Here is a 25587-nt window from a genome sequence, read left to right on the forward strand (position 1 = left end):
CTGGCACCTGGGAGGCAACATATCATCCTGGAGTCTCGACCTTGCTTACAGAACCTCCTAAATGTTCTACTAACCATCAAATCACCAATCATTATAGCTTTTCTCTTCACCCCCCTTCCCTTCTGGCTGAAGAGCCAGGCTCTATGCCAGAGATATGACAATTGTGACGTCCCTGATAGTTCACCCCCCCCCCCCCCCCCATCACCAACAGTATCCATAACGGTATACTGATTGTTTTTTTTTTATTTTTTCTTCACACTATAAACCATATTGACCAAGATACATACAGACATTTTTCTTTTTAAATATATACAGTGTAATTTTCTCCCCCTTTCCCCCCCCCCTCCCTTCCCTCCCTCCCTCACTCTCTTTCCCATTTATTTAAAGTTCAAACTATAAGATACATTAAACCTGTTAAACAATGTTGTCACTTAATAAAAATAAACAAGAAATTTTACTGAGTCAGTTCTTTTCGTTATCTTCTCCTGTCATTTTAGGTGGTGGAAGTCCATGGTAGGATTTCTCTATTGTGTTTCATGTATGGCTCCCATATTTGTTCGAATATTGTAATTTATTTCTTAAATTATATGTTATTTTTTTCTAATGGAATACACTTATTCATTTCTATATACCATTGTTGTATTCTCAAGTTATCTTCTAATTTCCAGGTTGACATAATACATTTTTTTGCTACAGCTAGGGCTATCATAACAAATCTTTTTTGTGCTCCACCCAAATCGAGTCCAAATTCTTTGTTTCTTATATTACTTAGGAGGAAGATCTCTGGGTTTTTTGGTATATTGATTTTTGTGATTTTATTTAATATCTGGTTTAGATCTTCCCAAAATTTTTTCACTTTCTCACATGTCCAAATTGAATGAATTGTTGTTCCCGTTTCCTTTTTACAGCTAAAACATCTATCAGATACTGTTGGGTCCCATTTATTTAACTTTTGAGGTGTAATGTATAGTCTGTGTAACCAGTTATATTGTATCATACGTAGCCTCGTATTTATTGTATTTCTCATAGTTCCGGAGCATAGCTTCTCCCATGTTTCATTCTTTATCTTTATGTTTAGATCTTGTTCCCATTTTTGTTTAGTTTTACCATTAGTTTTCTCATTTTCCTTTTCTTGCAGTTTGATGTACATGTTTGTTACAAACTTTTTGATTATCATTGTGTCTGTAATCACATATTCAAAATTGCTTCCTTCTGGTAACCTCAGACTGTTTCCCAATTTGTCCTTCAAGTAGGTTTTCAGTTGGTAGTATGCAAACATTGTATCGTGAGTTATATTATATTTATCCTTCATTTGTTCAAAGGATAATAAATTTATTTCCCGAAAAACAATTTTCTATTCTGTTGATCCCTTTTCTCTCCCATTCTCTAAAGGAAATGTTATCTATTGTAAAAGGGATTAGCTGATTTTGCATCAATATTAGTTTGGGTAGTTGGTAATTTGTTTTATTCCTTTCTACATGAATCTTCTTCCAAATGTTGAACAGATGATGCAATACCGGTTATTTCCTACGTTGTACCAATTTTTCATCCCATTTATATAGTATGTGTTCAGGTATCTTCTCCCCTATTTTATCTAGTTCTAATCTGGTCCAATCTGGTTTTTCCCTTGTTTGATAAAAATCTGATAGGTATCTTAATTGTGCGGCTCTATAATAATTTTTTAAGTTTGGTAGTTGTAAGCCTCCTCGTTTGTACCATTCTGTTAATTTATCTAGTATCTAGTGCTATCCTCAGTTTCCCCCCTTTCCATAAAAAATTCCTTATTATTTTCTATAACTCCTTGAAGAATTTCTCTGTTAGGAGTATTGGTAATGACTGAAATAGGTATTGTATCCTTGGGAAAATGTTCATTTTAATACAGTTTATCCTTCCTATCAGTGTTAGTGGTAAGTCTTTCCAATGCTCTAAGTCGTCTTGTAATTTTTTCATTAATGGATGGTAAATGAGTTTATATAGATGGCCGAGGTTTTTATTTATTTGTATACCTAGGTATCGCATTGCTTGTGTTTCCCATCTAAATGGCGATTCTTTCTTAAACTTGGAGAAATCCGCATTATTCACTGGCATTGCTTCACTTTTATTTGCGTTGATCTTGTACCCCGACACTTCTCCATATTCCTTCAATTTCTTATGTAAAATTCTTTTATTGATATTTCTGGTTCTGTTAAGTATACTAGAACATCATCTGCAAATAAACTGATTTTATATTCCTTGTCTTTTATTTTTATCCCTTTTATTTTATTTTCTGTTCTTATCAGTTCTGCTAGTGCAAACAGTGAGGGAGATAGTGGACATCCCTGCCTTGTTGATCTGCTTAAGTTAAATTGTTTTGATATATATCCATTTACTGTCACTTTCGCCAATGGCCCCTTATATAATGCTTTAATCCAATTAATATATTTCTCTGGTAAGCTGAATTTTTGTAGTACTTTGAATAAATAATTCCATTCTATTCTGTCAAAGGCCTTTTCTGCATCGAAAGCAACTGCCACTGTTGGAGTTTTATTTCCTTCTACTGCATGAATTAAGTTAATAAATTTACAGATATTGTCTGTTGTTGGTCTTTTTTTAATAAATCCAGTTTGGTCTAGATTTACTATTTTTGGTACATAGTCAGCTAATCTGTTTGCTAATAGTTTAGCTATTATCTTATAATCTGTGTTAAGTAGAGATATTGGTCTATATGATGCTGGTGTTAGTGGATCTTTCCCTGTCTTTGGTATTACTGTAATTATTGCTGTTTTGTATGAATCTGGTAAGCTTTGTGTTTTATCAATCTGGTTGATTACTTCCAGAAGGGGAGGGATTAATAAGTCTTTAAATGTTTTATAGAATTCTATTGGGAATCCATCCTCTCCTGGTGTTTTATTGTTCGGTAGTTTTTTTATTATCTCCTGTAATTCATCTATTTCAAATGGTTTTATTAATTTATTTTGCTCCTCTGTTTGTAATTTCGGTAGTTCAATTTTAGTTAGAAATTCATCTATTTTGTCTTCTTTCCCTTCGTTTTCAGTTTGATATAGTTGCTCGTAGAATTCCCTGAAGTTTTCATTGATCTCCATTGGATTATATGTAATTTGCTTGTCCTTTTTCCTTAATGCCAATACCATTCTTTTAGTTTGTTCTGTCTTAAGCTGCCACGCTAGAATTTTGTGCGTTTTTTCTCCTAGTTCATAATATTTCTGTTTGGTCTTCATTATGTTCTTCTCCACCTTATATGTTTGTAGTGTTTCATATTTTATTTTTTTATCTGCCAATTCTCTTCTTTTAGTTGTATCTTCCTTTATTGCTAATTCTTTTTCTATATTTGTTATTTCCCTTTCCAATTGTTCTGTTTCCTGATTGTAGTCCTTCTTCATCTTAGTTACATAACTTATTATTTGCCCTCTGATGAACGCTTTCATTGTGTCCCATAGTATAAACTTATCTTTCACTGATTCCGTATTTATTTCAAAGTACATTTTAATTTGTCGTTCAATGAACGACAAATCCTGTCTTTTAAGTAGCATGGAGTTTAATCTCCATCTGTACATTCTTGGTGGGATGTCCTCTAGCTCTATTGCCAATAATAGGGGAGAGTGATCCGATAATAGTCTAGCTTTATATTCCGTTTTCCTAACTCTCCCTTGAATGTGGGCTGATAACAGGAATAGGTCTATCCTTGAATATGTTTTATGTCTGCCCGAATAATATGAATATTCCTTTTTCTTTGGGTGTTGTTTCCTCCATATATCCAAAAGTTGCATTTATTGCATCGATTTAATTATAAATTTGGTTACTTTGTTCTTTCTGTTAGTTTTTTTTTCCAGTTTTATCCATGTTTGAATCCAAATTAAGGTTAAAATCCCCTCCTATTAGTATGTTCCCTTGCGTGTCTGCTATCTTCAAAAAGATATCTTGCATAAATTTTTGATCTTCTTCATTAGGTGAATATACATTGAGTAAATTCCAAAATTCTGAATATATCTGACATTTTATCATTACATATCTCCCTGCTGGATCTATTATTTCCTCTTCTATTTTGATTGGTACATTTTTATTGATTAATATAGCTACTCCTCTGGCTTTTATGTCCTATCTAATCTCTCTTCAATTTCTTGTGTTCCACTTCAGTTTGATGTGTTTCTTGTACGAATGCTATATCAATTTTTTTTTCAGTAAATTTAACAGTTTCTTCCTTTTGATTTGGTTATGTATTCCATTAATATTTAAAGTCATATAGTTCAACATAGCCATTTCATACTTTGTTTATCTTTCCTTTCCATTTCCTCATCACCACCTTCCCTTCTTATCCATTTCTGCTTTCTTTTTTTGAACACATTATAAGACAACATTTCTAAAGCATAAAATATTTCCACTATTCTCATTTCTAAAATTCCTTTAACCCCAATAGTCCCTCCCCTTCCTGAATTGCCCTTTGTCCCTTATCGGGCAACCACATCTCCCTTCTCCATTTGGATTTGCGAATTCACTCGCAAGCGTCAACTGATTTTGCAGTGACTGTAATTCTTCCCCACCCAGCCCCCCACAGAAAAGATTTTAATCTTCATATATAACAAAGGTCACTCTCTTAATTCCCTCCTTACTTCCTTTCTTCCCTTTCTTTCCCTTCTTAGATACATACACACATATACATATATATATGAATAGTCTGTTTTTCTGCCCCGGAATAACTATTTTAAGTACTGCTGGGTATTTTAACATAAATTTATAACCTTCTTTCCATAGGGTCGTTTTTGCTGCATTAAACTCCTTCCTCTTCTTCAGGAGTTCAAAACTTATAACTGGATAGAAAAAAAATTTTTGACCCTTGTATTCCAGTGGTTTTTTGTCTTCTCTTATTTTCTTCATTGCCTTCTCCAATATATTTTCTCTTGTTGTATATCTTAGGAATTTTACTAGAATGGATCTTGGTTTTTGTTGTGGTTGTGGTTTAGGGGCTAATGTTCTGTGTGCCCTTTCTATTTCCATTTTTTCCTGTAATTCTGGTCTTCCTAGGACCCTGGGGATCCATTCATTTTTAAATTCTTTCATATTTTTGCCTTCTTCATCTTCCTTAAGGCCCACTATCTTTATATTGTTTCTTCTATTATAATTTTCCATTATATCTATCTTCTGAGCTAACAGCTCTTGGGTCTCTAACTTTTTTATCAGATTCTTCTAATTTCTTTTTTAAGTCATCTACTTCCATTTCTATGGCTGTTTCTCGTTCTTCCACCTTGTCTACTCTTTTTCCTATATCTGTCATGATCATCTCTAATCTATTCACTTTTTCTTCTGTACTTTTTATTCTTCTTTTTATTTCACTGAATTCTTGTGACTGCCATTCATTTACTGTTTCCATATATTCTTTAAAAAAAATATATCCATGTACTTGCCCTTCCCTTCATCTTCCATTTCTCTGTGTTCTTCCTCTTCTTCTGAGTCCACTCCAGGATCTGTGTTCTTTACCTCTGTCTCTTCTGGTTTTCCTGTTGGGTTGTTTGTTTTATTTTGTTGGGTATTTTTGGTCTTCTTATTTTTATTAGAAATGTCTTGATGTTGGTTTTCTTCCTCTGGGTTAGTTATCTGTTGTTTCTTTGATTTCTTATTTTTACTCTCTTCTTTCTTGCTCTCGTTATTTTCTATGTTTTCCTCTTGCTGTTGTGTTGTAGTTGTCAGTATCAGCTGTGGAGATCGACTCCTCAGTTGGTCCCCCCTCCTGTCAGTGTTATTTTTGTCTTGCGCGGTTGAGCACTTTTGTTTGGCTCCGTGAGCCATTTTTGTAGTCCCGAGTTTGGGGCTTCGGCTGACCTCAGGGAGCGGGCTTCTCTCTCCACGGCGGGCCTCCTCGGACAGGTAAGGCCTTCACCTTCTTCTGATGTCTTTCCTTCTTTTCTTCCCGTTGTTTTTGGCTTTTCCTTCTTCGCTGCCATTTTCTCCACACTTTTACTTTCACTTTGTTTTGGTTTTTATGTTTGTGCCTTTGGTTTTTCTCGATCTTTTTTTTACTTTTCTGGAGAGGGCTGGAGTTCCCCGACCGGCCACTACTCCATCACGTGACTCCTCCCAAAGGTATACTTATTGTCAAGGGGAATGGGCATGGGGGCGGGGCGGTGCTGTGAACTGAGTTCCTATTCCCCTTTCCTCTTCTTATAGTCACCCAGTTACCTGCCTCTTGCCTCTTGGGTGAGACTGACTCCATATAGCTTCTGTCTATCACTCCCTCTGCCTCGTGAATGATCTGGAGTTCATCCAGCTCCAGTTTCCTAACACAGTCTTTAAGGAGCTGCAGCTGGATGCACCTCTTGCAGGTGCATCAGGAACATTTGTGTTGTCCCAGATTTCCCACAACCTGAAATTGCCCTTACCTTGGGTGATTATGAAAAGATCTTATCTGACCTTACCTGATGTCTGTCCCTCAGCCTCTGCTTGCTGAAGCCTCCCAAGCCAAAAGCCTCCAACACTCAACGTGTATACTGGGTGACTCGCTCACTGGCTGCTCCAACAATGGCTACTCTGCTTGCCCTGCTTTACTTTCATTTGTTCCTCCTAATGAATCGCAGTATGATTGGTCCACTCAATGTGCCGAGACCAGCAAATCCTCCTTTTTAAACTCGTCCCCAGGACCTGTGCGTAACTCTCTCTCCTTGCGATTCAATTGGTCCAAACTTCGCGTGGGCCATTTTCAAAGCCTCCTGAAAATCCAAATGCACCACATCCACTGTTTTCCCCTCTTATTTACTCTGCCAGATATATCCCTAAAATAACCCAACAGATTAGTCAAATGCAACCTCCCTTTCATAAATCCACATTGAAGCTGCTTAATTGTATATTTTTAAAAAATGTTATTGATATCACATGCTTTAAACACAGATTGCAGCATTTTCCCCACAACTGTTAAGGGGCTAACAAGTCAATAGTTTTATTTTTTCCCTCTCACCTTTCCTGAATATTGTGTCATATGTGCTTTCCTCAAAACTGCAGAAATCACTCTTCAAGCTGAAGAATGTTAGACCATGAGAAGTGGAGCATCCACTTATAACCACTTTCCTCCTAAATGCTGGGATGGTCATCATCAGGTCCATAGGATATATCAAGTCTCAGGCTCACTAACTTCCCTAATATTATTTCTTTACTGGTAGTTATTTCTTTTATCCCCTCATTTGTACTGGACCCTTGGTTTTTCATCATTTTTGGGAGTTTTTTTGTGTCTTTAGTGAAATCAGATGTAAAGTATTGGTTTAAATCAGTTGTTTTCAAACTGCTCCCCCCCCCCCACTATATACCACTTTAAGTAATCCGTATGCCACAGGTGCTCTGTGATTAGTAAGGGATTGCTTAAGGTGGGATGTGGGTGGAAAGAAAAGGTTTGAAAACCACTGTTTTAATCGTCCCTCGGTGACTTGTTATGGGCATGGTTTCAGAACTCCAAACAAAATGAGTCAATGACAATTTTTCTCAAGCAAAATATTCCAGTATCAATTGGGTCTAGAGCAGTGGTTCTCAACCTTGCCTTCCCACCCATATCCCACCTTAAGCAATCCCTTACTAATCACAGAGCACCAATGGAATAGGGATTACTTAAAGTGTTACGTAAGTGGAAATAAATGTGAGTTTAGAGGGAAGTTTGAAAACCACTGGTTTAAATCCTCTGTCATTTCCAACTCCTGAAATTAATTTTTCTGCTTTTATTTCTATAGGGGCCATATTTCCAATATTTAATTATATGAAATTTAGACACACAGCATTATAATAGGGTCCTCTAGCCCACGAGTCCTTGCCGCCCAATTACACCCAAATGATATACAACCCAGTACGTTTTGGAGGGTGGGAGGAAACCGGAGCACCCGGACTAACTCTACACAGACACGGGAAGAACGTACAAACTCCTTATAGACAGTGCCGGATTTGAACCCTGGTCACTGGCGCTGTATCAGCGTTGCACTAACCGCTACACTAACTCTGCCGCCCTTAAGACTAACTTAATTTTTTCACATTTATAGTCGGCTTTATTTGTTTCATTTATTTTTCCCTTTCTTGGTAATATTTTTGCTGAATTCTAAAACACTCCCAATTCTCAAACATTCTACTTCTCCTGCTAACTTTACATGCATTTTCATTATATTTAATGTTACTTTAAATCATCCAAAATCTATTGTGCTTCTGTACTTTGAAAGGATTATATTTGTTGTAAATAATGTATTTCACCTTTTAATGTCGTTTCCCAACCTACCCCAGCCAAAGAGACCTGTCACAGTCGTGTACCTCCCTTCGTCGGGAGCAGTGCCGGCCGCCACTGGTGAGTAAGCGATATGACGCATGGGGGTAATAGCGCGCATGCACTGGATGACGACTCTCAGCTGCAGGAGGAAGAGACTGTCAGGATCACCCATGTGGCAGTGAGCCAATGAGAAGGTCAGAGGAGTTTAGCTGGGTGGTGTTTGGGGAGTTGAAGATGCAATGTGATGTCTAGTGAATAATAAAAAGAAAGTCGACTTCATGCTGTACTGAAAGAAACCAGTGACTGTATTCTTGTTTTGTTCGTAAGGTGTGGTAAATCACTGTCCTTACAGACCCTCGCACCTTCATAATTTCCCTCATATTGATCGCCTATCTTTGTTTTTGACTGACCCTTACACTTTCGAGCTTCGAAGTTATTTAATGGTCATTTTTTGCTCAAAGCACTTTTAGGTTTTTTAATTAATACTTCCTTATTGCACAATGCTCATTTGAAAGTAGTCTGCTCCCTTGTCAATTCCTTCCCTCATTACATTATGAAAATACATGTTATTATTGTTTGCAAAATGTAGTTTAGCCTGTTACATGCATGTCTAATTTCATTTATCATGTACCTTGCATTGCTACTGTTACTCGAAAACCTATGAACAATTCACACCAACAGTTCTGCTCCCTGCTACCACGTCGAATTCTAAACCACAATCTGCTGTATATCAAATTTGCATTTAATTTAAATATTGCAAATATGGCCCCTGTAGAAATAAAAGTAGATCCTTTTTAATGACAACACTTGAAATTCAGAGAATCATAAAATATTCACTCCAACTTCAAGCTCACTAGTGCTCATCCAGGTAAGTGGAGAGAATTGCATCATGTTTTTGTTTTGTAGGCAGTGGAGAAGCCTTGGGGAGACTGGAAGTGAATTAATTGCTGAAGAATATCCAGCTTCTGATCTGCTCTTGAAGCCTGGTCCAGTTGTATTTCTGGTCAATTGAGACCCCAGGATACTGATTGTGGGATGCTTGGTGACAGTAATTCAATGGCCATCAATAAACATGGCTAAATTCTCGCTTGCTGGAGATGATTATTGTAAGGTGGAATATGGGGAGTCAAGCAAGTGCTATTTGGGAATGAATTATGATGGGTTAAATAAGGGTGTAGTAAGAATGGAATGTGAGGAAGGGTTAAGCAAGTATAATAGAATAGGGGTCTTATAGCAAGTAGATAGATTTAGCAAGTCCTGGGGGTTGATTAATGAATAAGAACAAAGACATGACACTTCCTGGTAAACAAGTTTGCAGAAAGGCACATAAACTGATAAGAAGTTAGAAGACATGCAGGCAGAATTACCTAATGCTAAACCAATCCAGGAGGCAGAAGAATGTTTTATGAAATGGAATGTATAAAAAGTTGGGTGAGCCCCAGTATGCGTGTGCATTCCCAGGGTAAGGGGAAGCACCCAACTTTGCATTGTTGTAAAATAAATGTTCTTTGTTCTCAATTTTTGTCTCGAGTGAAATCTGTGAAGGCACCTCTGTTTCTCACAATTATTGATGGCACTTTTGCTGCCTGACTGTCAGTTGTCACTTATCAGCCCTGCCGGATTGTCTTACAACATGCAGGTAAGAGCTGCTTCAAGTGCTGAAGAGCTGTGAATAGAATTAAACACTGTCTAATTATCAGCAAGCATTCTGTCACCTGTTTTTGGAGAGAAGGGCATTGATGAAGCAGCTGAAAATAGCTGGACCTCAAATAATGCTCTGAGGAATTCCTCCAGTGATTCCCTGGGACTGGGATAAATGAACACCCATTTTTGCAGGAGGCATGCAGAAGAGGGTTCACCTTCTGGAAAGAGGGTGAACCCTCGCAAGGCATCAGGCTCTAATGGCATACCAGGCAGGGTACTGAAAGTCTGTGCCAACCAATTAGCCAGAGTGTTCACAGACATTTTCAATCTCTCACTGCTGCATTCGGAGATTTCCACCTGCTTCAAAAGGGCATCAATTATCCCTGTGCCCAAGAACAGTGTGGTGAATCTATGCAGCTACTGTGGGAAACATGGCCACTTCGCTAAAACATGTAAGGCAAAAAATACTCCCTCTGATAAGAAGAAGAGAAGCGCCAAGAAAATTCATCCTGGAGCTGCAGGAATGGGAGACAACTATGAAAGGGAAGAATCTTCAAACGAGCCGACTGAATCGACTTCAAGTGATGTTATTATAGCTCAATTGACTGAAAAGCTTGGGGGTTGTTACGGACTGGAACGGTCGACTATGAAGGGGGAGGTGAATGGTGAGACTGTCGATTGCTTAATAGACTCCGGAAGCACTGACAGCTACATCTACGAGAAGGTCGCCAAAGCCTTAAATTTGTGGAGATATCCAGCGAACCAAAGGATATCGATGGCTTGTAGTGAACTTAAAAAAACTATACGGGACAATTGTAAGGTAACTCTGAACTTTCAGGGACATTGTCTTGCTGATGTTTGGCTCTTTGTAATGCCTGATCTCTGCGCTCCCGTGTTACTGGGGTTGGATATGTAATTACACCACTAGGTCACCAGGGGTCATCCCGGTGACCTTGTATATAAAGCAGGCCAGAGCTACAGTCTTGCCTTCGAGGTTTGTCTTGCAGAGAGACAAGACCTCTTAGTGTATACATTAGTTTATTAAAGTTGTCTTATACTCGCACTGCTGTTGTGGTTATTGTCAGTACAAGATATTCAATCTCAGATGAAAAGTGTAGTGTTAAATTTCGATGGGCCACTACCCACACTTACCATCCCCCGCACTGGTTACTGCGGTCTGTCCACACTAAAGATCAAAGCTCCCTCCCTGTTCAGTAATCTGTCTCCCGATGTCGACTGATTACCTCTCAGAGCCGTTATTACAGCAAAGAGGATCGGGAGTTTATTAAAGCTGAGACTTGGACATTGCTTAAAGAGGGGGTGACTGAACCCAGCAGGAGTCCATTGCAAGCCCAGGTGGTAGTGGTGAAAAATCACACTAAGAAACAATGACTGGCTATTGACTACAGCCAGACAATTAACCATTATACTAACTTGGATGCCTACCCTCCGCTACGCATCAATGAAATGGTTAATCAGATAGTACAATACAGAGTGTACTCGACTATCGACCTTCAGGCAGCTTACCACCAAATCCCCATTTAAAAAAGTGAACGACCCTATACAGCCTTTGAGGCTGATGGGGGGGTTATACCAGTTTAAAAGGGTACCCTTTGGAGTCACTAACGGTGTGTCAGTGTTTCAGAGGGAGATGGATAAGATCATTAGAACGTATGAGTTGCAGGGCATGTTCCCTTATCTGGATAATGTCACAATCTGTGGCAAGACCCAAACTGAACATGATGACAACTTAAAAAAATTTATAGCAATAGCCAAAGAACTCAACCTTACAAACAACGAGGGCAAATGTGTTTTCAAAGCAACAGAACTACCCAGTCTGGGCTACATTGTTTGCGAGAGCGAAATCCACCCCGATCCGGAAAGAATGGCTCCCCTCAAGATGTTGCTAGCCACAGACTCAGCAAAAGCCCTTAAAAGGTGTATGGGATTCTTTTCCTACTACTGCAAATGGGTACGTGACTACACTGCGAAAGCACACCCTCTGTTTAACATAAAATCCTTCCCTCTCTCTCCAACAGCCCTGAAAGCTTTCGAGAGAATTAAAGCTGTTATTGCCAAAGCTGCACTCTCGTCCATTGATGAGGATGTCCCGGTCCAGGTGGAAACTGATGCCTCGGATTGTGCTTTCGCAGGAACCGTTAATCAAAAGGGCAGACCCGTGGCATTCTTCTCCCGCAAGTTACGCGGACCAGAACTTAAACATCCGACCATTGACAAAGAAGCCCAGACTATCATTGAAGCTGTTTGCTACTGGAGACACTTTCTAGCTGCCAGGAAATTTACCCTGATCACAGATCTGTAGCCTACATGTTTAATACTAAACACAAAAGTAAGATTAAAAACTATAAGATGGCACGCTGGCGAATAGAACTCTCAACTTACAATTATGAGATCCTGTACAGACCTGGCAAGTTAAATGATCCCTCCGACACATTGTCACGAGCTGCTGCTGGTGCTCAGCTTGAAGGACTAAAGGAAATCCATAGCAGACTGTGCTACCCAGGGGTCACAAGATTCTTCCATTACATAAGGGCTAACAACCTTCCTTTCTCCCTCGAAGAAGTCAGAAAACTGACTAAAAACTGTCCTTTTTGCGCAGAATGCAAACCGCAGCATTTTAAAGATCCGGAGGCCACTCTCATCAAGGCGACCCATCCTTTTTGAGAGGATCAGCTCAGACTTTAAAGGGCCGTTACGTTCTAACAACAAAAATGTATTTTTACTTACTGTAATCGATGAATATTCGAGGTTTTCCTTCGTGATACCCTGCCCTGACGTCTCAATGACGTCTGTCATTAAGGCATTTGACAGAAATTTCAGTATTTTTGGTTTTCCCAGTTACATTCATACAGGCAGAGGCTCAGCATCCATGAGCGCAGTGCTGCGCCAAGCTCTGTTACGCAAGGGGATTGCCACCAGCCGCACCACGAGCTACAACCCCCAGGGCAATGGGCAGATCGAAAGGGCTAACCCCACAGTCTGGAAGACTGTTAACCTTGCGTTAAAGACACATGGTTACCCTGTTACTTAGTGGCAGGAGGTGCTGCCCAAGGCGTTACATTCTATTCGGTCTCTATTGTGTCCTGCAACAAATCAAACACCTCATGAATGTATGTTTACTTTTCCTAAGAAATCAGGGATTGTGATGGACTGACCAGCCTGTCTATCTGAGCCTGGGACCGTACTGCTGAAGAGACACGCTCGGACGCATAAAACTGACTCTCTAGTCCAGCCAGTTCAGCTACTGCACACTAACACGAATTTTGCCCATGTTAAATTTCCAGACGGGAGCACAGACACTGTACCCCTAAGAGATCTGGTCCCGCCTGGTTTACCCCTTCCGCACGCCCCTTCTCAGAGTGATCCTGAGAGGTTGGACGCACCACCGCCAACCTGTGACCCCGAGTAAGCATTCAGATGGCCATGCTGAGGCCCCACAGCCTCACGCTGGTGATTCTGGAGCGGGTCCAGAAGTCCGGCCATCTCACACTACAGACCAAGGAACTGTCTCAACACCACCAGTTCCCAAGGCTGCCACTCCTGCACCTGTTCTGATAAGGAGGTCTACTCGTATCCGTAAACAACCCAAGAGGCTTCACTATTCATAAACATCTCATTATATTCTGCTAGTTACTTGCCTTGTTTTGGCTATGTCAGTGAACTCTCAATGCCATTTATTTTATTGTATTACGCTTGCTTGCTTGCTTGAATTCTACTTGGCAGCTGACCTTTTGATTTTGACGCTACTTCTGCTGGGGGGGAGACTGTTGTGAATCTATGCTGAGCTGTCAGTTTCCCACTGTGGCTAGCCCCGCTTTACTGACATTGGACGTGTATTATTTCTACCACTTAAGACACTCCCCGTGGGTATAACTGTGTATGCACCTATTGTCTTTCATTATTATACCATTAGTTTCTGCTAATAAAAACTTGACTACGTCACCTTCGTCTACTTCATTAACTGGCACTTCAAACAGGGTGAGCTGTTTCAATGAGTCATCCAGTAGCACTCACTTCTACTGCAATGAAATCCTTTGAGAGATTGGTCATGGCCAGAATTAACTCATATCTGAGACCCACTGCAATTTACCTGTCACATCAATCGTTCCACAGCAGATGCAAACACACTGGCTCTCCACTGAGCCCTGGATCACCTGGACAACAGTAATGAACATTAGGCTGCTTTTCATCAACTACAGCTCATCTTTCAACACCATCATCCCCTCAGCACTGGTCAGCAAACTTCAAAACCTGGGCCTCTGCAACTGGATCCTTGACTTACTAATCGGAAGACCACAGTCGGTGTGGATCGATGACCGCTCCTCCACAAATCACACAGGCACACCTCAAGGATGTGTGCTTAGCCCACTGCTCCCCTCTCTCTACGCCCATGACTATTGACTAGGTCCAATTCAAATGTCATTTACAAATTTGCCGATAACACCATGGTTGTCAGCAGGATCACGGATGCCGTTGAGGAAGCGCACAGGAGTAAGATAGATCAGTGGTGTCACAACAACCATCTTGTACTCGACGTTAGCACAGCTAAGGAACTGATTGTGGACTTCAGGAGAACAAAAAAGCAGCCGTCATCAAGGGATCAGCAGCAGGGACCTGGGTGTCAACGTCCCTGAAACCCATCCTGGGGCCTTCATATCGATGCACTCATGAAGAGGGTATGCCAGCGGCTATTTTTCATTACGAATTTGAAGAGGCTCTTGCAGGTGTACTGTGGAGAGCGTTCGGACTGGTTGCATCATTGACTGGTGTGGAGGTGCCAATGCACAGGACAGGAAATGTTCACAGAGGGTTGTAACCTCAGCCAGCACCATCATGGGCAATAGTCCACTCCATTGAGGACATCCCTCAAAAAGACAGCTACTATCATGAAGTACCTTCACCACCCAGGTCATGACCTTTTCTCATAGATGCCATCAGGAAGGAGCAACAGGAGCCTGAAGACACACACTCAGCATTACAAAAACAGCTTCTTCCCCTCTGCCATCAGATTTCTGATCGGACAATGAACTCATGGACAATACCTCACTTTTTCTCTTTCCTGCGCTAGTTATTTGTATTTTTAAAAATCTTGTATTTATGGAATTGGAATTTATAGCAACTTTGAAGCTTGTTCTGCACAATACTGCTGCCACTAAACAACAAATTTCATGACAAAATGTTCATGCCAAGAAAACTGATTCTGACTTTGGCTGGATTTTACCACTGGTCTTCGTTTTACCCTGATGTCAAGGGCAGTCATTTTCACCTCAGGTTTGGACTGAAGCTATGATGAGGTTTGGAGCTGGGTGGTGTTGGTGAAACCCAAAGTGGGTAATAGCGAGCAGTTTATTGGGTAAGTGCAGCTTACAGTTGTCGATAGCTTCTGTCACTTTATTGCGAATGGGCTGTTTGGGTGACAATTAGATGTTTGGGGTTGCCCTTTCACATTGTTGGTTAGACACCTGTGTTTAATATACTGGAATACCTTGACTAGGGTCACAGCTGGCTCTGGAGTGAAGACCTTCACTGCCACAATTTTGCTCATTCTCTTCATCTACCAATACCTCTGTGTATTCGCGCTTCCATCAACATTCCTTACAATTCCTCTTCTTGGCATCATCTCCATTCTTTGATCAGTGGTTTTCTGCCTGATCAACTGTCCTACTTAATCTGAAAAGTTGTGACCCAGAATCCCCAGCAGAATCCATGTCATCAATTTGATTTCTTGCCCTTTCCTTTGGGTATCCTGGACCTCAATTGATTTCCTATTCAGGTCAGAGTTGGCTTTAATTCCACTCCAATAGTCTCTCATGAAGACTTAATCAAAAGCCTTCTTGAAGTCGAAATAATTAACAACCACAGTCTGTCCACTTCATCGGAAAACTTAATCAAGTTCAACAGATATAAGCAACCTTTACAAATCCATGATGGCAGTCACTCATTCCTTGATTAGTTCCCATCCACAGTTCCTATAATCTATAATGCCCTGTTTCTCACCAACTCTTCTCATCTTTCTGATCCAATTATACAACTTGTGAAAAATAACATCACGATAATTCTTCATTAAGTTATACTTTTGTTTTTTACAGCTTTTCTAGTGTAGAAACCTTGCTGTACAGTTGGTTTTGCAGTGATGTGCGATATTACTGTGTGTGCTTAGTTTAGGAGTAAAACTCTGTTAATAAATAGTGTAAAATTAATCATTTGATTTATTTCACGACTGGCACAGGTCTGTAAGAATATTCAAGGGATTAATTAATATTTTCAAGTGTGTGCCTTTGAATTACTATAACAGTAATGACGGCACTAAAAGCTACTATAAGGTACCATTCAACTTGTATCATGTTATCTCCACAGTTATAGATTTGTGCTACGCTACAAATTTGATTGCACAACTCAGTGAAGCATTACAACGAAGTACACTTGCTTCATATTAATAATGACAAGTTTATTAATTTGGAAAACAAACCAAGTATCTTGCAAAAATTAAATAACCCCATAGCACAGTGACAGAGGGTAATATATTCTCTACCTTTGACCTTCTAAAAATGGATTTCTCTGCAAACAAGCATTCATTTTAAATAAATGAAAAGTCAGAATAACCAAAAATGCTGAAAATCTGAAAATGCTGGAAGTATTCAACAGGTCAAGTTGTATTTTTTCACAGATTCCAGCATTAGATTCCAATAATATGAAGAAGACCCTTTGGCCTATCGTCTATCCTAACCAAGTTGCCTACCTGAATAGTCCCATTTGCCTGCATTTGGCCTATACCCATCTAAATCCTTCCTATCCATGTACCTGTTCAAACGGCTTTTAAAATTGTAATTGTATCTGCCTCCACTGCTACATCTGGCAGCTTATTCCACATACCCAACACTCACTGCGTGAAACTGTTGCCCCTCAAATCCTCCTCTCACTTTAAATCTATACCCTCTAGTTTTAGACTGTCCTATCCTGGGGAAAAGACTCTGAACATTCAACTTATCTATGCCCCACATTATTTTATACAAATAAAATGTTTTACCCGGAGCTCAGCCTCCTAAGCTCCAGGTAAAAGAATCCCAGCCTATCCAATCTCTCTATATAATTTAAGTCCTTCACTCTCAGTAACATCCTTGTGAATCTTTAATGCACACTTTCCAGTTTAAGGGCATCCTTCCTATAGCTGGGTGACAGAAATGCACAGAATCCTCCTACGTGCAGTCTCAGTAATGTCTGGTACAGTTGTAACATGATGTCTCACCTCTCTGCTCAATGCCCAAATTGATGAAGGCATGTTAAATGCTTACTTCAATTCCCTGAATAACCATGTCAGGAAACTAAGTGGCTGTACCACTAGATTTTTCTGTTTGACAATTTTCTCCAGGGCCCTGTCATTTACTGTATAATCTCTGTCCTGGCTTAACTTACCAAAGTAGAAAACCTCACACTTGTTCACTTTAAATTCCATCTGCCATTTCTTGCCCACTCCCCCACTAAATCCTGCCATAATCTTCTGCACTGTCTACTCTGCACCAATTTTGGTGTCATTCACCAACTAATATAGATAACCAACAACAGTGGGCCCAGCATTGATCTCACTGGACACAGACAGCCAATCTGAAAAAAAAACCAACCATTCACTATTACCCTCTGATTCCTACACTTGGTCAGTGCCTAGTTTGATTTGGATATCATGTTCAGACACGAGGGCCAAAAGCCTGTTCCTGTGCTGTACAGTCTATGTACTGTGCCTGATTACTTTTGAACAATCTTGATCGGACTCATTCTATGATGAAGCTGCACATTATGGATCAAATTGTTACACAGTTTCTCTCCAACAAGCTGGATTCTTTTATGTTTTAGAACAAACTCTCTCAATAATTTTTCCTATACTTTCCATTACCAAGAGTGACACCTGGGCCCAGTAAGATAACAACACACACGCACACACACAGCATCACTCCAGGCTACACCTTTGCATTATTTACCACATGGTGCAGAAGAAATAAAATTAATTTAGCAGCAACTCCAAGATCCTGCTATTCATTTATTTATTATTCTAAACATTTTTATTTGATGAGGGCTGCTGCCTTATCTAATCAGCAAAATCATTTCAGATCCTGATTGAGTTTGTCTCTCCTCTTTATTTACTTTAACTTCTCATTTTTACTTCAATTAACAGATTATTGTTGAGAATAATCTTGCGCTGTCAAATCTGTGGGAATTCAGATGGTGGTTAAGTGTTCATCTTAAATGCTATGTATATAAACAAGAGTTGAAACTTAGCCACAAAGACATTACCAATACAGGAGATGGAAGTAAACCTGTTGTTTGCTGTACCTGTACGTGACGGATACACAAACTACTGTTTTCCGCCTGATTGCCCATAATTTTTTACCTCAGTAAAGTGTACGTCCTGCGTGGCTGTCAGATTAAATCCACGCTGTCTGCATTCAAATCCCAGCATCTTCAAGAGGAGGCGATAGGTAATGTAAACATCATTTCCAAAGTAATGGTCAAGCTCCTCAGTGACAGTCTGGATGTGGCGAGCCAGTTTCTTCGCCTCTATGGTATTTAGTTCAGTTTCATTCTTTTCCAGACTTGCGAGCTTTCAACATATCGAAGTAAACAAAGACAAATGTCACTGTCACAGAAATCAGAGCAGCGCGAATGGATTATATTCAACAAAATTAGGTGCTACACTACTGATGCTTGATCAAATCCAAAATCTACTATTTCACTCATTACGGTATTACATGTCAGAGAGAGATGCTCGATCATGTGCATTACTCATGAACTGGCTTTTCATCTCAGAGGGGAGGAAATTCAAACACTTGTTGAAACTATCAGAAACACATAGGTACAAAGCAAACAAAAGTGAGATCTGTTCTTGATGGGGGAAATCGTGCACAGAATTCAGGATAAGATACAATAACCTGGTTGTGAATGGGGGATAGTTTCCCAAATTTCTCTCCCAAACTGGCCTGCTTTTAAATGAAGGTCATGGGTGGCATGGTTCGTGCAATGCCTTGATGTCGCCAGCTGGGTTCAAACCCGTGTCTGCGTGGGTTTCCTCCAGGGGGCTCCCTGCCTTCAAAGCGTGAGGGGATGGGCTAATTGGGCATAATGAGGCGGAACTGGCTCATGGGCCGAAATGGCCTGTTACCGTGTTGTATGTCTACATTTTTTTAAAAATTAAAGAAATGTTCAGTTGAAAGGTTATTAACCTGGGACATTACTTGTGTTTCTTTCTGTATGGAAGCTGCCTGATACCTTGAGTAATCCCAGCATTTTCTGCTGTTACCTCTGTTTTAGTGGATGTATTTTGTTTCTTGTGGGGGATGGGGATCAAAACATAACACAATCTGTCATGTTTGTGCAAGTCAACAGATTGTGGAAGTTTACACAGCATGAAAAATATATATTTTTTCTGTCAATCATCCATGCTGGCATGATACACCAAGCTTGTCACAGCTGTCACCCTTTCTATAAGTTGTATCTTCCACCAGTTCAATTAGTTATTTACCATTCTTTGAAAATTTCCTGCTATGTATCATTCCATCTTCCAAAAGGTTTCTTCATAAAGACAACTCTCCATCGCTCAGTGACTTGTTCCTATCATATCAAATCCTATTTGCAGTTTTGACCTCCTCACTTGACAAATTCTTGAAAAATTAAGTCAAAATTCTGCCTCACACGCAGGAAAAAAAATCTCACAGCTGAATGCGATGTCATGCGTCTACTCTGACAATAACTTTGAACTTTGAGAAAGGATTATACTGGCCTTGGAGGCAATGCAGAGGGGGTTCACTAGGTAGATTGCACGAGAGGGAGGGTTAGCAGACTGTTATGGGCACAGAAGACCCCAAAGCCCAGCAGCAACAGAAATTCACCAAAACAAATGGTTACTCAAACAAAAGTTGCTTTTAATTTTAGACATGAAAAGAGGATCAAACTTTATTACTATTAACTTAACTTAATCTAACATGACACCCTATTAATTCTAAGCGCATGTGTATGTAATGTGATTGTAAGTTCAGAAAAGTTCTTTAATTCACAACCCAATCTCACTTCTCACTTCTCCAAGTTCACCGGTATCAGGCAATTCATACACTGTGCACAGAATTTAACATTTATGAAGTTCACCAGGCTCTGGTGCTTGAAAGGTAAATGGCTGCCATTCAGGAAGGTGATTGTTGTTTTCAGAGAAAGATTTGTGATCGCTGGACACAAACTGATTCCTTCTAATCAGCCACATCAGTGTCTTGCCCCCATCAGGGTTTTCCAGATGATAACCTCTTTCTTTCAGGTCACCACAGAGTTCCTTTTTGTTTTTCTTATTTCAAGTGAAACATTATGCAGCCAGTCCTCTCCTCTTGTATGGACCACAAAGGCTTTGGCCAGGCTGAACTACGAACTCACAACCCATCTTCAAAAGTGGGTTTTTTCACAAGCTTGTCAGCTTGTCCTGTTCCAGTCCCAGCTGCTGCTGATGAACTGTAGAACTGAACTCTCTCTCTTTCTCACAGAGCAAACAGCCTGTTTGACTCTCTCTGCTTGCAAAACCACATGACTCTCTTAGAACTGCAAACTGCACTCAGACATCCTGCGTCTCTGGACCCAATCCTCTGAGTTCATTCATCTGTTGCTTTCCAAAACAACAATCCATTTGTGAATTCTCTTTTGGTACTCCCCAAAGCTTTTGCAAAGGCACTTGGAGCCTGCCCGTCTAGCTTGAGCAGAGCTCCAGTATTTTAAATGAGATGTTTTGAAGTGTTTGTATGTCGCCTACACTAAAAAAAACTGGCACAATTTATCTCCCTTAAAACATATATACAATATAAAATACAACATAATCTGTCACAATATGAAAAGAGTTCAAGTCGCCTGGGACTATACACACTGCAATTTAGAATGAGAGGGGATCTTATAGAAACACAAAATTATGAAAGGAATAGATAAAACAACATGAATATTGTGAGATGAGAACTTGGGAACATAGGCTCAAGAACAAAGGCAGCAGATTAAAAAGAGTGATGAATTGGAACTGCTCCTCCCAGAATAGATAATCTGTGGAATTCTCAGGCCAAGGAAGAATTCGAGCTATCTCATATACCTGTAATATATTTGAAGCATAAATAGACAGATTTCTACATTGTAGAGGAATTAAGGGTTATGGAGATGAGGTGAAAAGTGAAGCTGAGTCCATAACCCATTGTTCCTCAACAGAAGTCAACAGTGGACAAAACACACAACTAGTTTAATTTAATCTCTGGAAACTCCTGAGGAAGTAAAGGCGCTGTCATGCTTTCTTCACCGTGCCATTTTTGTGTTGGGAGTCACCAACTCGGAGGATCTTTCCTAGACCCAACACACCAATGGCATTGTGAAAAAAACACAACAGCGCCTCTACTTCCTCCGGAGTTTGCAGAGGGTTGATGTGACATCAGAAACCCTGGCAAATTACTACAGAGGTGAGGTGGAAAGGGTGCTGCACAGCTGCATCATGGTCTGCTACGGGACATCAATACCCGAGTGTAAAGCCCTCCAAAAGGTAGTGGATACAGCCCAGAACTCAAAATACTCCCCACTATTGAGTACATCTACAGGGAACATTGCCATTGGAGGGCAGCAGCAATCATCAAGAACCACCCAGTACAAGCTCTTGTTTCGTTGATGCCATCAGGAAAGAGGTGTAGGTGCCACAAGACTCACACTACCAGGTTCAGGAACAGTTGCTACCCCTCCACCATCAGACTCCTCAACAACAAACTCAATAAGGGACTCATTTAAGGATTCTTACTTGTGCACGTTATTGATTTTTTAAAATTCTCTCTGTATTGTAGTTTACATTCATTATCTGTTTACAGTTATTTATTTGTTTACATGTATAGACGTTGTTCAGTTTTCTTTGCACTACCTATTAGTGGTAATTCTACCTGGCCTGCAGTGAAAAAAAAGAGGATCAAATTATTCCTAACACATTCCAAAGCTATCCAAGAGAAAATTTCTCTCTTTAATATCTAAAAAGACCATTAAAAACTGTTCACATTGAAATAAACAGAATTGTAACATTGCTACTGGAGGTTTGGCCAGAAACAGTTTTTCAGTTGATTTTCTTAGTCAAGTATAGGAATAAGTATATAATAAAGAAATGAAGGAAAATAAAATAACAAGGGGCAGGGATTAAATGAATGCTCACATCGCCACCCCACCCGTGCCAGAGTAGGCCATTGTGGAAGTACAGGGCATAGGTTCAAGGTGAGAAGGGAGAAAGGTAAGAGGGAACTGCAGGGAAACTTTTTCCACTCAGAGGGTGGTCCACATCTGGAACAAGCTACCAGAGGAAACTATAGAGACAGGTATAATTAAAACAATCAAAAGACATGTGGACAGACGCAGTTAGAAAGGACTTAGACCAAATGTAAATAGGTCAAGACCAGAATACTAACTTGGTCAGCATTAGTGAGCTGGGCCAAAGAACATCACATAAAAAAATTGGAGTAAGCTATCCAGCCCATTGACCCTGTTCCACCCTTCAATATGATCATGGCTGATCTGATGATCTCCACCCCACCTGCCTTTTCCCCTACATCCCTTAATTCCCTTATGATGAAGAAATCTATCCAACATTGTCTTGTATATTTACTAAAGTTGCCTCCACTGTTTCAATGGGCAGCGAATTCCACAGATTCACCACCCTCTGGGAAAAGCAGTTCCCCTTCATCTCTGTCCTAAATCTACTACCCTGAATCTTGAGGCTATGTTCCCTGGTTCTAGTTCCCCCACCAATGGGAACAACTTACCTACTTCTATCTTATCAATGTCTTTCATGATTTTATATGTGTGATAGTACAGATCTACCACCAATGTACATAGTGTATATAGTTACTGTATCTAGACTGTGCTTACAGCGATTGGCTGAGAGCTAAGCCACGCCTACTGTCTGGGCCTTAAAGGGTTGTGTCCCGAGCCAGGTCGAATCATTCCGGACTGGTCGCCACCTGTGAAGAGCTCCTGTCTTTTGCTAATAAAAGCCTTGGTTTGGATTAACAAGTCTTTGGTTCTTTCGACGAGCTCTACAATATGTTTCTATAAGATCCCCTCTCATTCTTCTAAATTCCAGTGAGTACAGTCCCAGATGACTCAATCTCTCCTCATAGGCTAACCCCTGGTTTGTTCCATGCTGTACGTGACGACGACAGAATAGAATACAGCAACAGTGTTTTTAAAAGAATACTTACATTCTCTGCCAGTTGCGTGAAGGATGGAGATGTGCAATTAAATAGATCTGGCTCTAGCCAGCCTTGCACCTCCCCGCAGTGTCGAACTGCCAGCCCTGAAGAAGACAGTAAGAAAGTAAGATCAACAGAAAGCCAGAGGGTCAGGCTTTTTAAAAAGTTCTACACCAAGCCAAGCAAAGGTTCACATAATCCAGCAGGTGAGCAGAGCAACTTACCAACAGCCCGCATCTCTGCAAAGCAAGGGAAAAGAGGGAAAAATACAAGTCAAGTCCACCAAAAGAAGAAAAAAGTGAAAGAATGGAAAACAGTGTGCAGAGAGAAGCTGAAGAGTTGCTAACAGGAAGACCAAATATTTCCACAAAACAAAGGCAATACGTGGAATTCTTTAGTTCACATGATGAGGAGTGGTATAGTTCGCATGCTCATAAAAAGAATTGGGATTTGAAACTGTCGTGTTTTCAGCAAAATAAATTGATATTGAATCAAAGTAACTCATTGCCATCAATGACTAAGTGATTGGGGTCAAAAATGGACTTTTAAAGAGAAGGGAAAGTAAGGATAAGAAATGCCCAAAATAACAGCGAGTTGTTCAGAGTTAAACAATAAACAAAGTATATATAAATGGGCAAGAGTGCATGAATGGTGAACAAAATAAGTAAAATTTGGTAGAGGATTCCCCAAGTGAGTTTGAAATTAGTTTTTTTTTGAAGACTTTATTTAAAATTTTATAACATGAATACAATAGAGAATTACATTTAAAGAAAAATAAAAAAAATAAAAATGGTATGATTACAATATTACATCAGAAAATTACACAAAATAAACCCCCCCCCCCGTTAATTGTAACACAATATTAGTAATCTAGTGAGTTTGAAATTAGTGAATGAAACGGCTGTGATATGCTTACAGAAAGTATTATTTTTCATGTCTTTAAAAGAATGTCTACAATCACAGGTTTTTTAGATTACAGACCACAAACAAAATGTGTCAATGCTAATTTTCAAGCATCCCATTAAAGTATGACTGCTCAGTCAAAATGTTAAGAAAATACTTTTTTAAACTCCAGGCACTAACCAGATAAGGTAATAAGAAGTATATGTACAAACAGAATCATTCTGTTTGGATTTCATGGCAGATTATCCAGGCTTGAGAAATTAAACTTGTCCAAAGCCCCTGCCTTGGTCTTAAATCTGGATTTTGTTTTTTTCTTTTCTGCCAGATTTTGATTTTTATTGAAGCAGAAAGAAAGTCTATAAAGGTCTGAATTGAATCAAAATCTCACTCTTCATTGATGTAAATTATGGTCTCTAGGTAAACAAACTTGAAGATGAACAGTGATCAGCTCTTAAAATTTGCTGCCATTGGTTTAAATTTACTATTATCTTTAAGATGTCCTGTTCTATCGTGGGGATTCAGCTCTTCTAGGGCAGCAGCTGAGCAGAAAGTGAGAGTGAAACAGAAGCATTCTGCATTGTTTTACTTGAATGTTGAATTCAATGAAATGAAAATCAGGTGGAGTGCAAAAAATGAGCAATTAACTCATTTATTCTCACTCATTTTATGCAATTATGAGACAATTCATGCCAGCAAGTGCATATTAAAATAAGGGCATGAACAGTGCTTGTGTGGTCTGAACTAGGAAGCAATTGCATTCAACTGTTTTGTAGAACACCGACTATTGGCTTAACTGTCCAAATCATGCACTTTTCTCTCTACAACGCTGGCTTTGGTTTGGACAAGTATCTGTAGCTATTAAGAAAATTCTGAACAAGAATGTGGGAAGAAGTTATGGCTCAAGAATATACCATGCAATGTGACCAGGTATTTACCAACTTTGAAACCCTGATAGCGAAAGGAAAACTGCAACAAGACTTGCATAAAAAGTTGCTGCCTATTATGTTATTCGGCAATAATAGAGTAGACAAATCATTCTTATTGGCAGAGCTTTGCTAAGACCTTGATCCATGAACATTTGGCTCCACTTTAGAGTATGCTAACTCTTCAGATTTTACTGCAGTTGAATGAGACATCGTTTATCTCTCAATTCCTCTTAGATTTTGCAAAGCAATGCTCAGCTTCAAATGTTCTATTGTTGTTGACAAGAAGTGGAATAACACGCTAATTAACCTCCATTTAAGTTTTTGTGCACATTAGTCAGTTGATGAGAACATCTTTTTCCAAGAGTGTATGGGTGAACAAAGCACAGATGTAATTTCACTCACTCACCAAGGGACCCTTTTGGACACACTACACTCGCTTGAAGTCCAAATTTAGTTCGTGGCCACCAAACACCAGCCTTGAGTGATCTGGGGCATCCATCATATATCACTAGAGTGGATTAAAGCAATAAAATACATTAAATGGGAAAATGACCTTCTTTAAATCAACTTCCATTTGAAATGCCTCAGCAGTTGAATGACAACAGAGCCCATAACTAATTTTTTGAATATTTTATTTAAAAAAATTTCT

At 39.6% G+C, this 25587-nt stretch overlaps 1 protein-coding gene across 2 annotated transcripts in view; it reads right to left on the minus strand.

Moving 5' to 3' along the window:
* The window catches only part of LOC138763076 (cadherin EGF LAG seven-pass G-type receptor 3-like), a 275448-nt gene that overhangs the window by 98543 nt on the left and 151318 nt on the right, over positions 1-25587 (minus strand). For both annotated transcript variants that reach the window (XM_069936657.1, XM_069936656.1), the window contains exons 16-18: positions 25345-25446; positions 23119-23213; positions 18273-18482 (exon numbers count right to left, since the gene is read on the minus strand). In XM_069936657.1, the coding sequence (XP_069792758.1) occupies positions 18273-18482; positions 23119-23213; positions 25345-25446 (407 nt within the window). The remainder of the gene's footprint in view (positions 1-18272; positions 18483-23118; positions 23214-25344; positions 25447-25587) is intronic.

Source organism: Narcine bancroftii, chromosome 5, assembly GCF_036971445.1.
Source record: "Narcine bancroftii isolate sNarBan1 chromosome 5, sNarBan1.hap1, whole genome shotgun sequence".
Taxonomy (NCBI): domain Eukaryota; kingdom Metazoa; phylum Chordata; class Chondrichthyes; order Torpediniformes; family Narcinidae; genus Narcine; species Narcine bancroftii.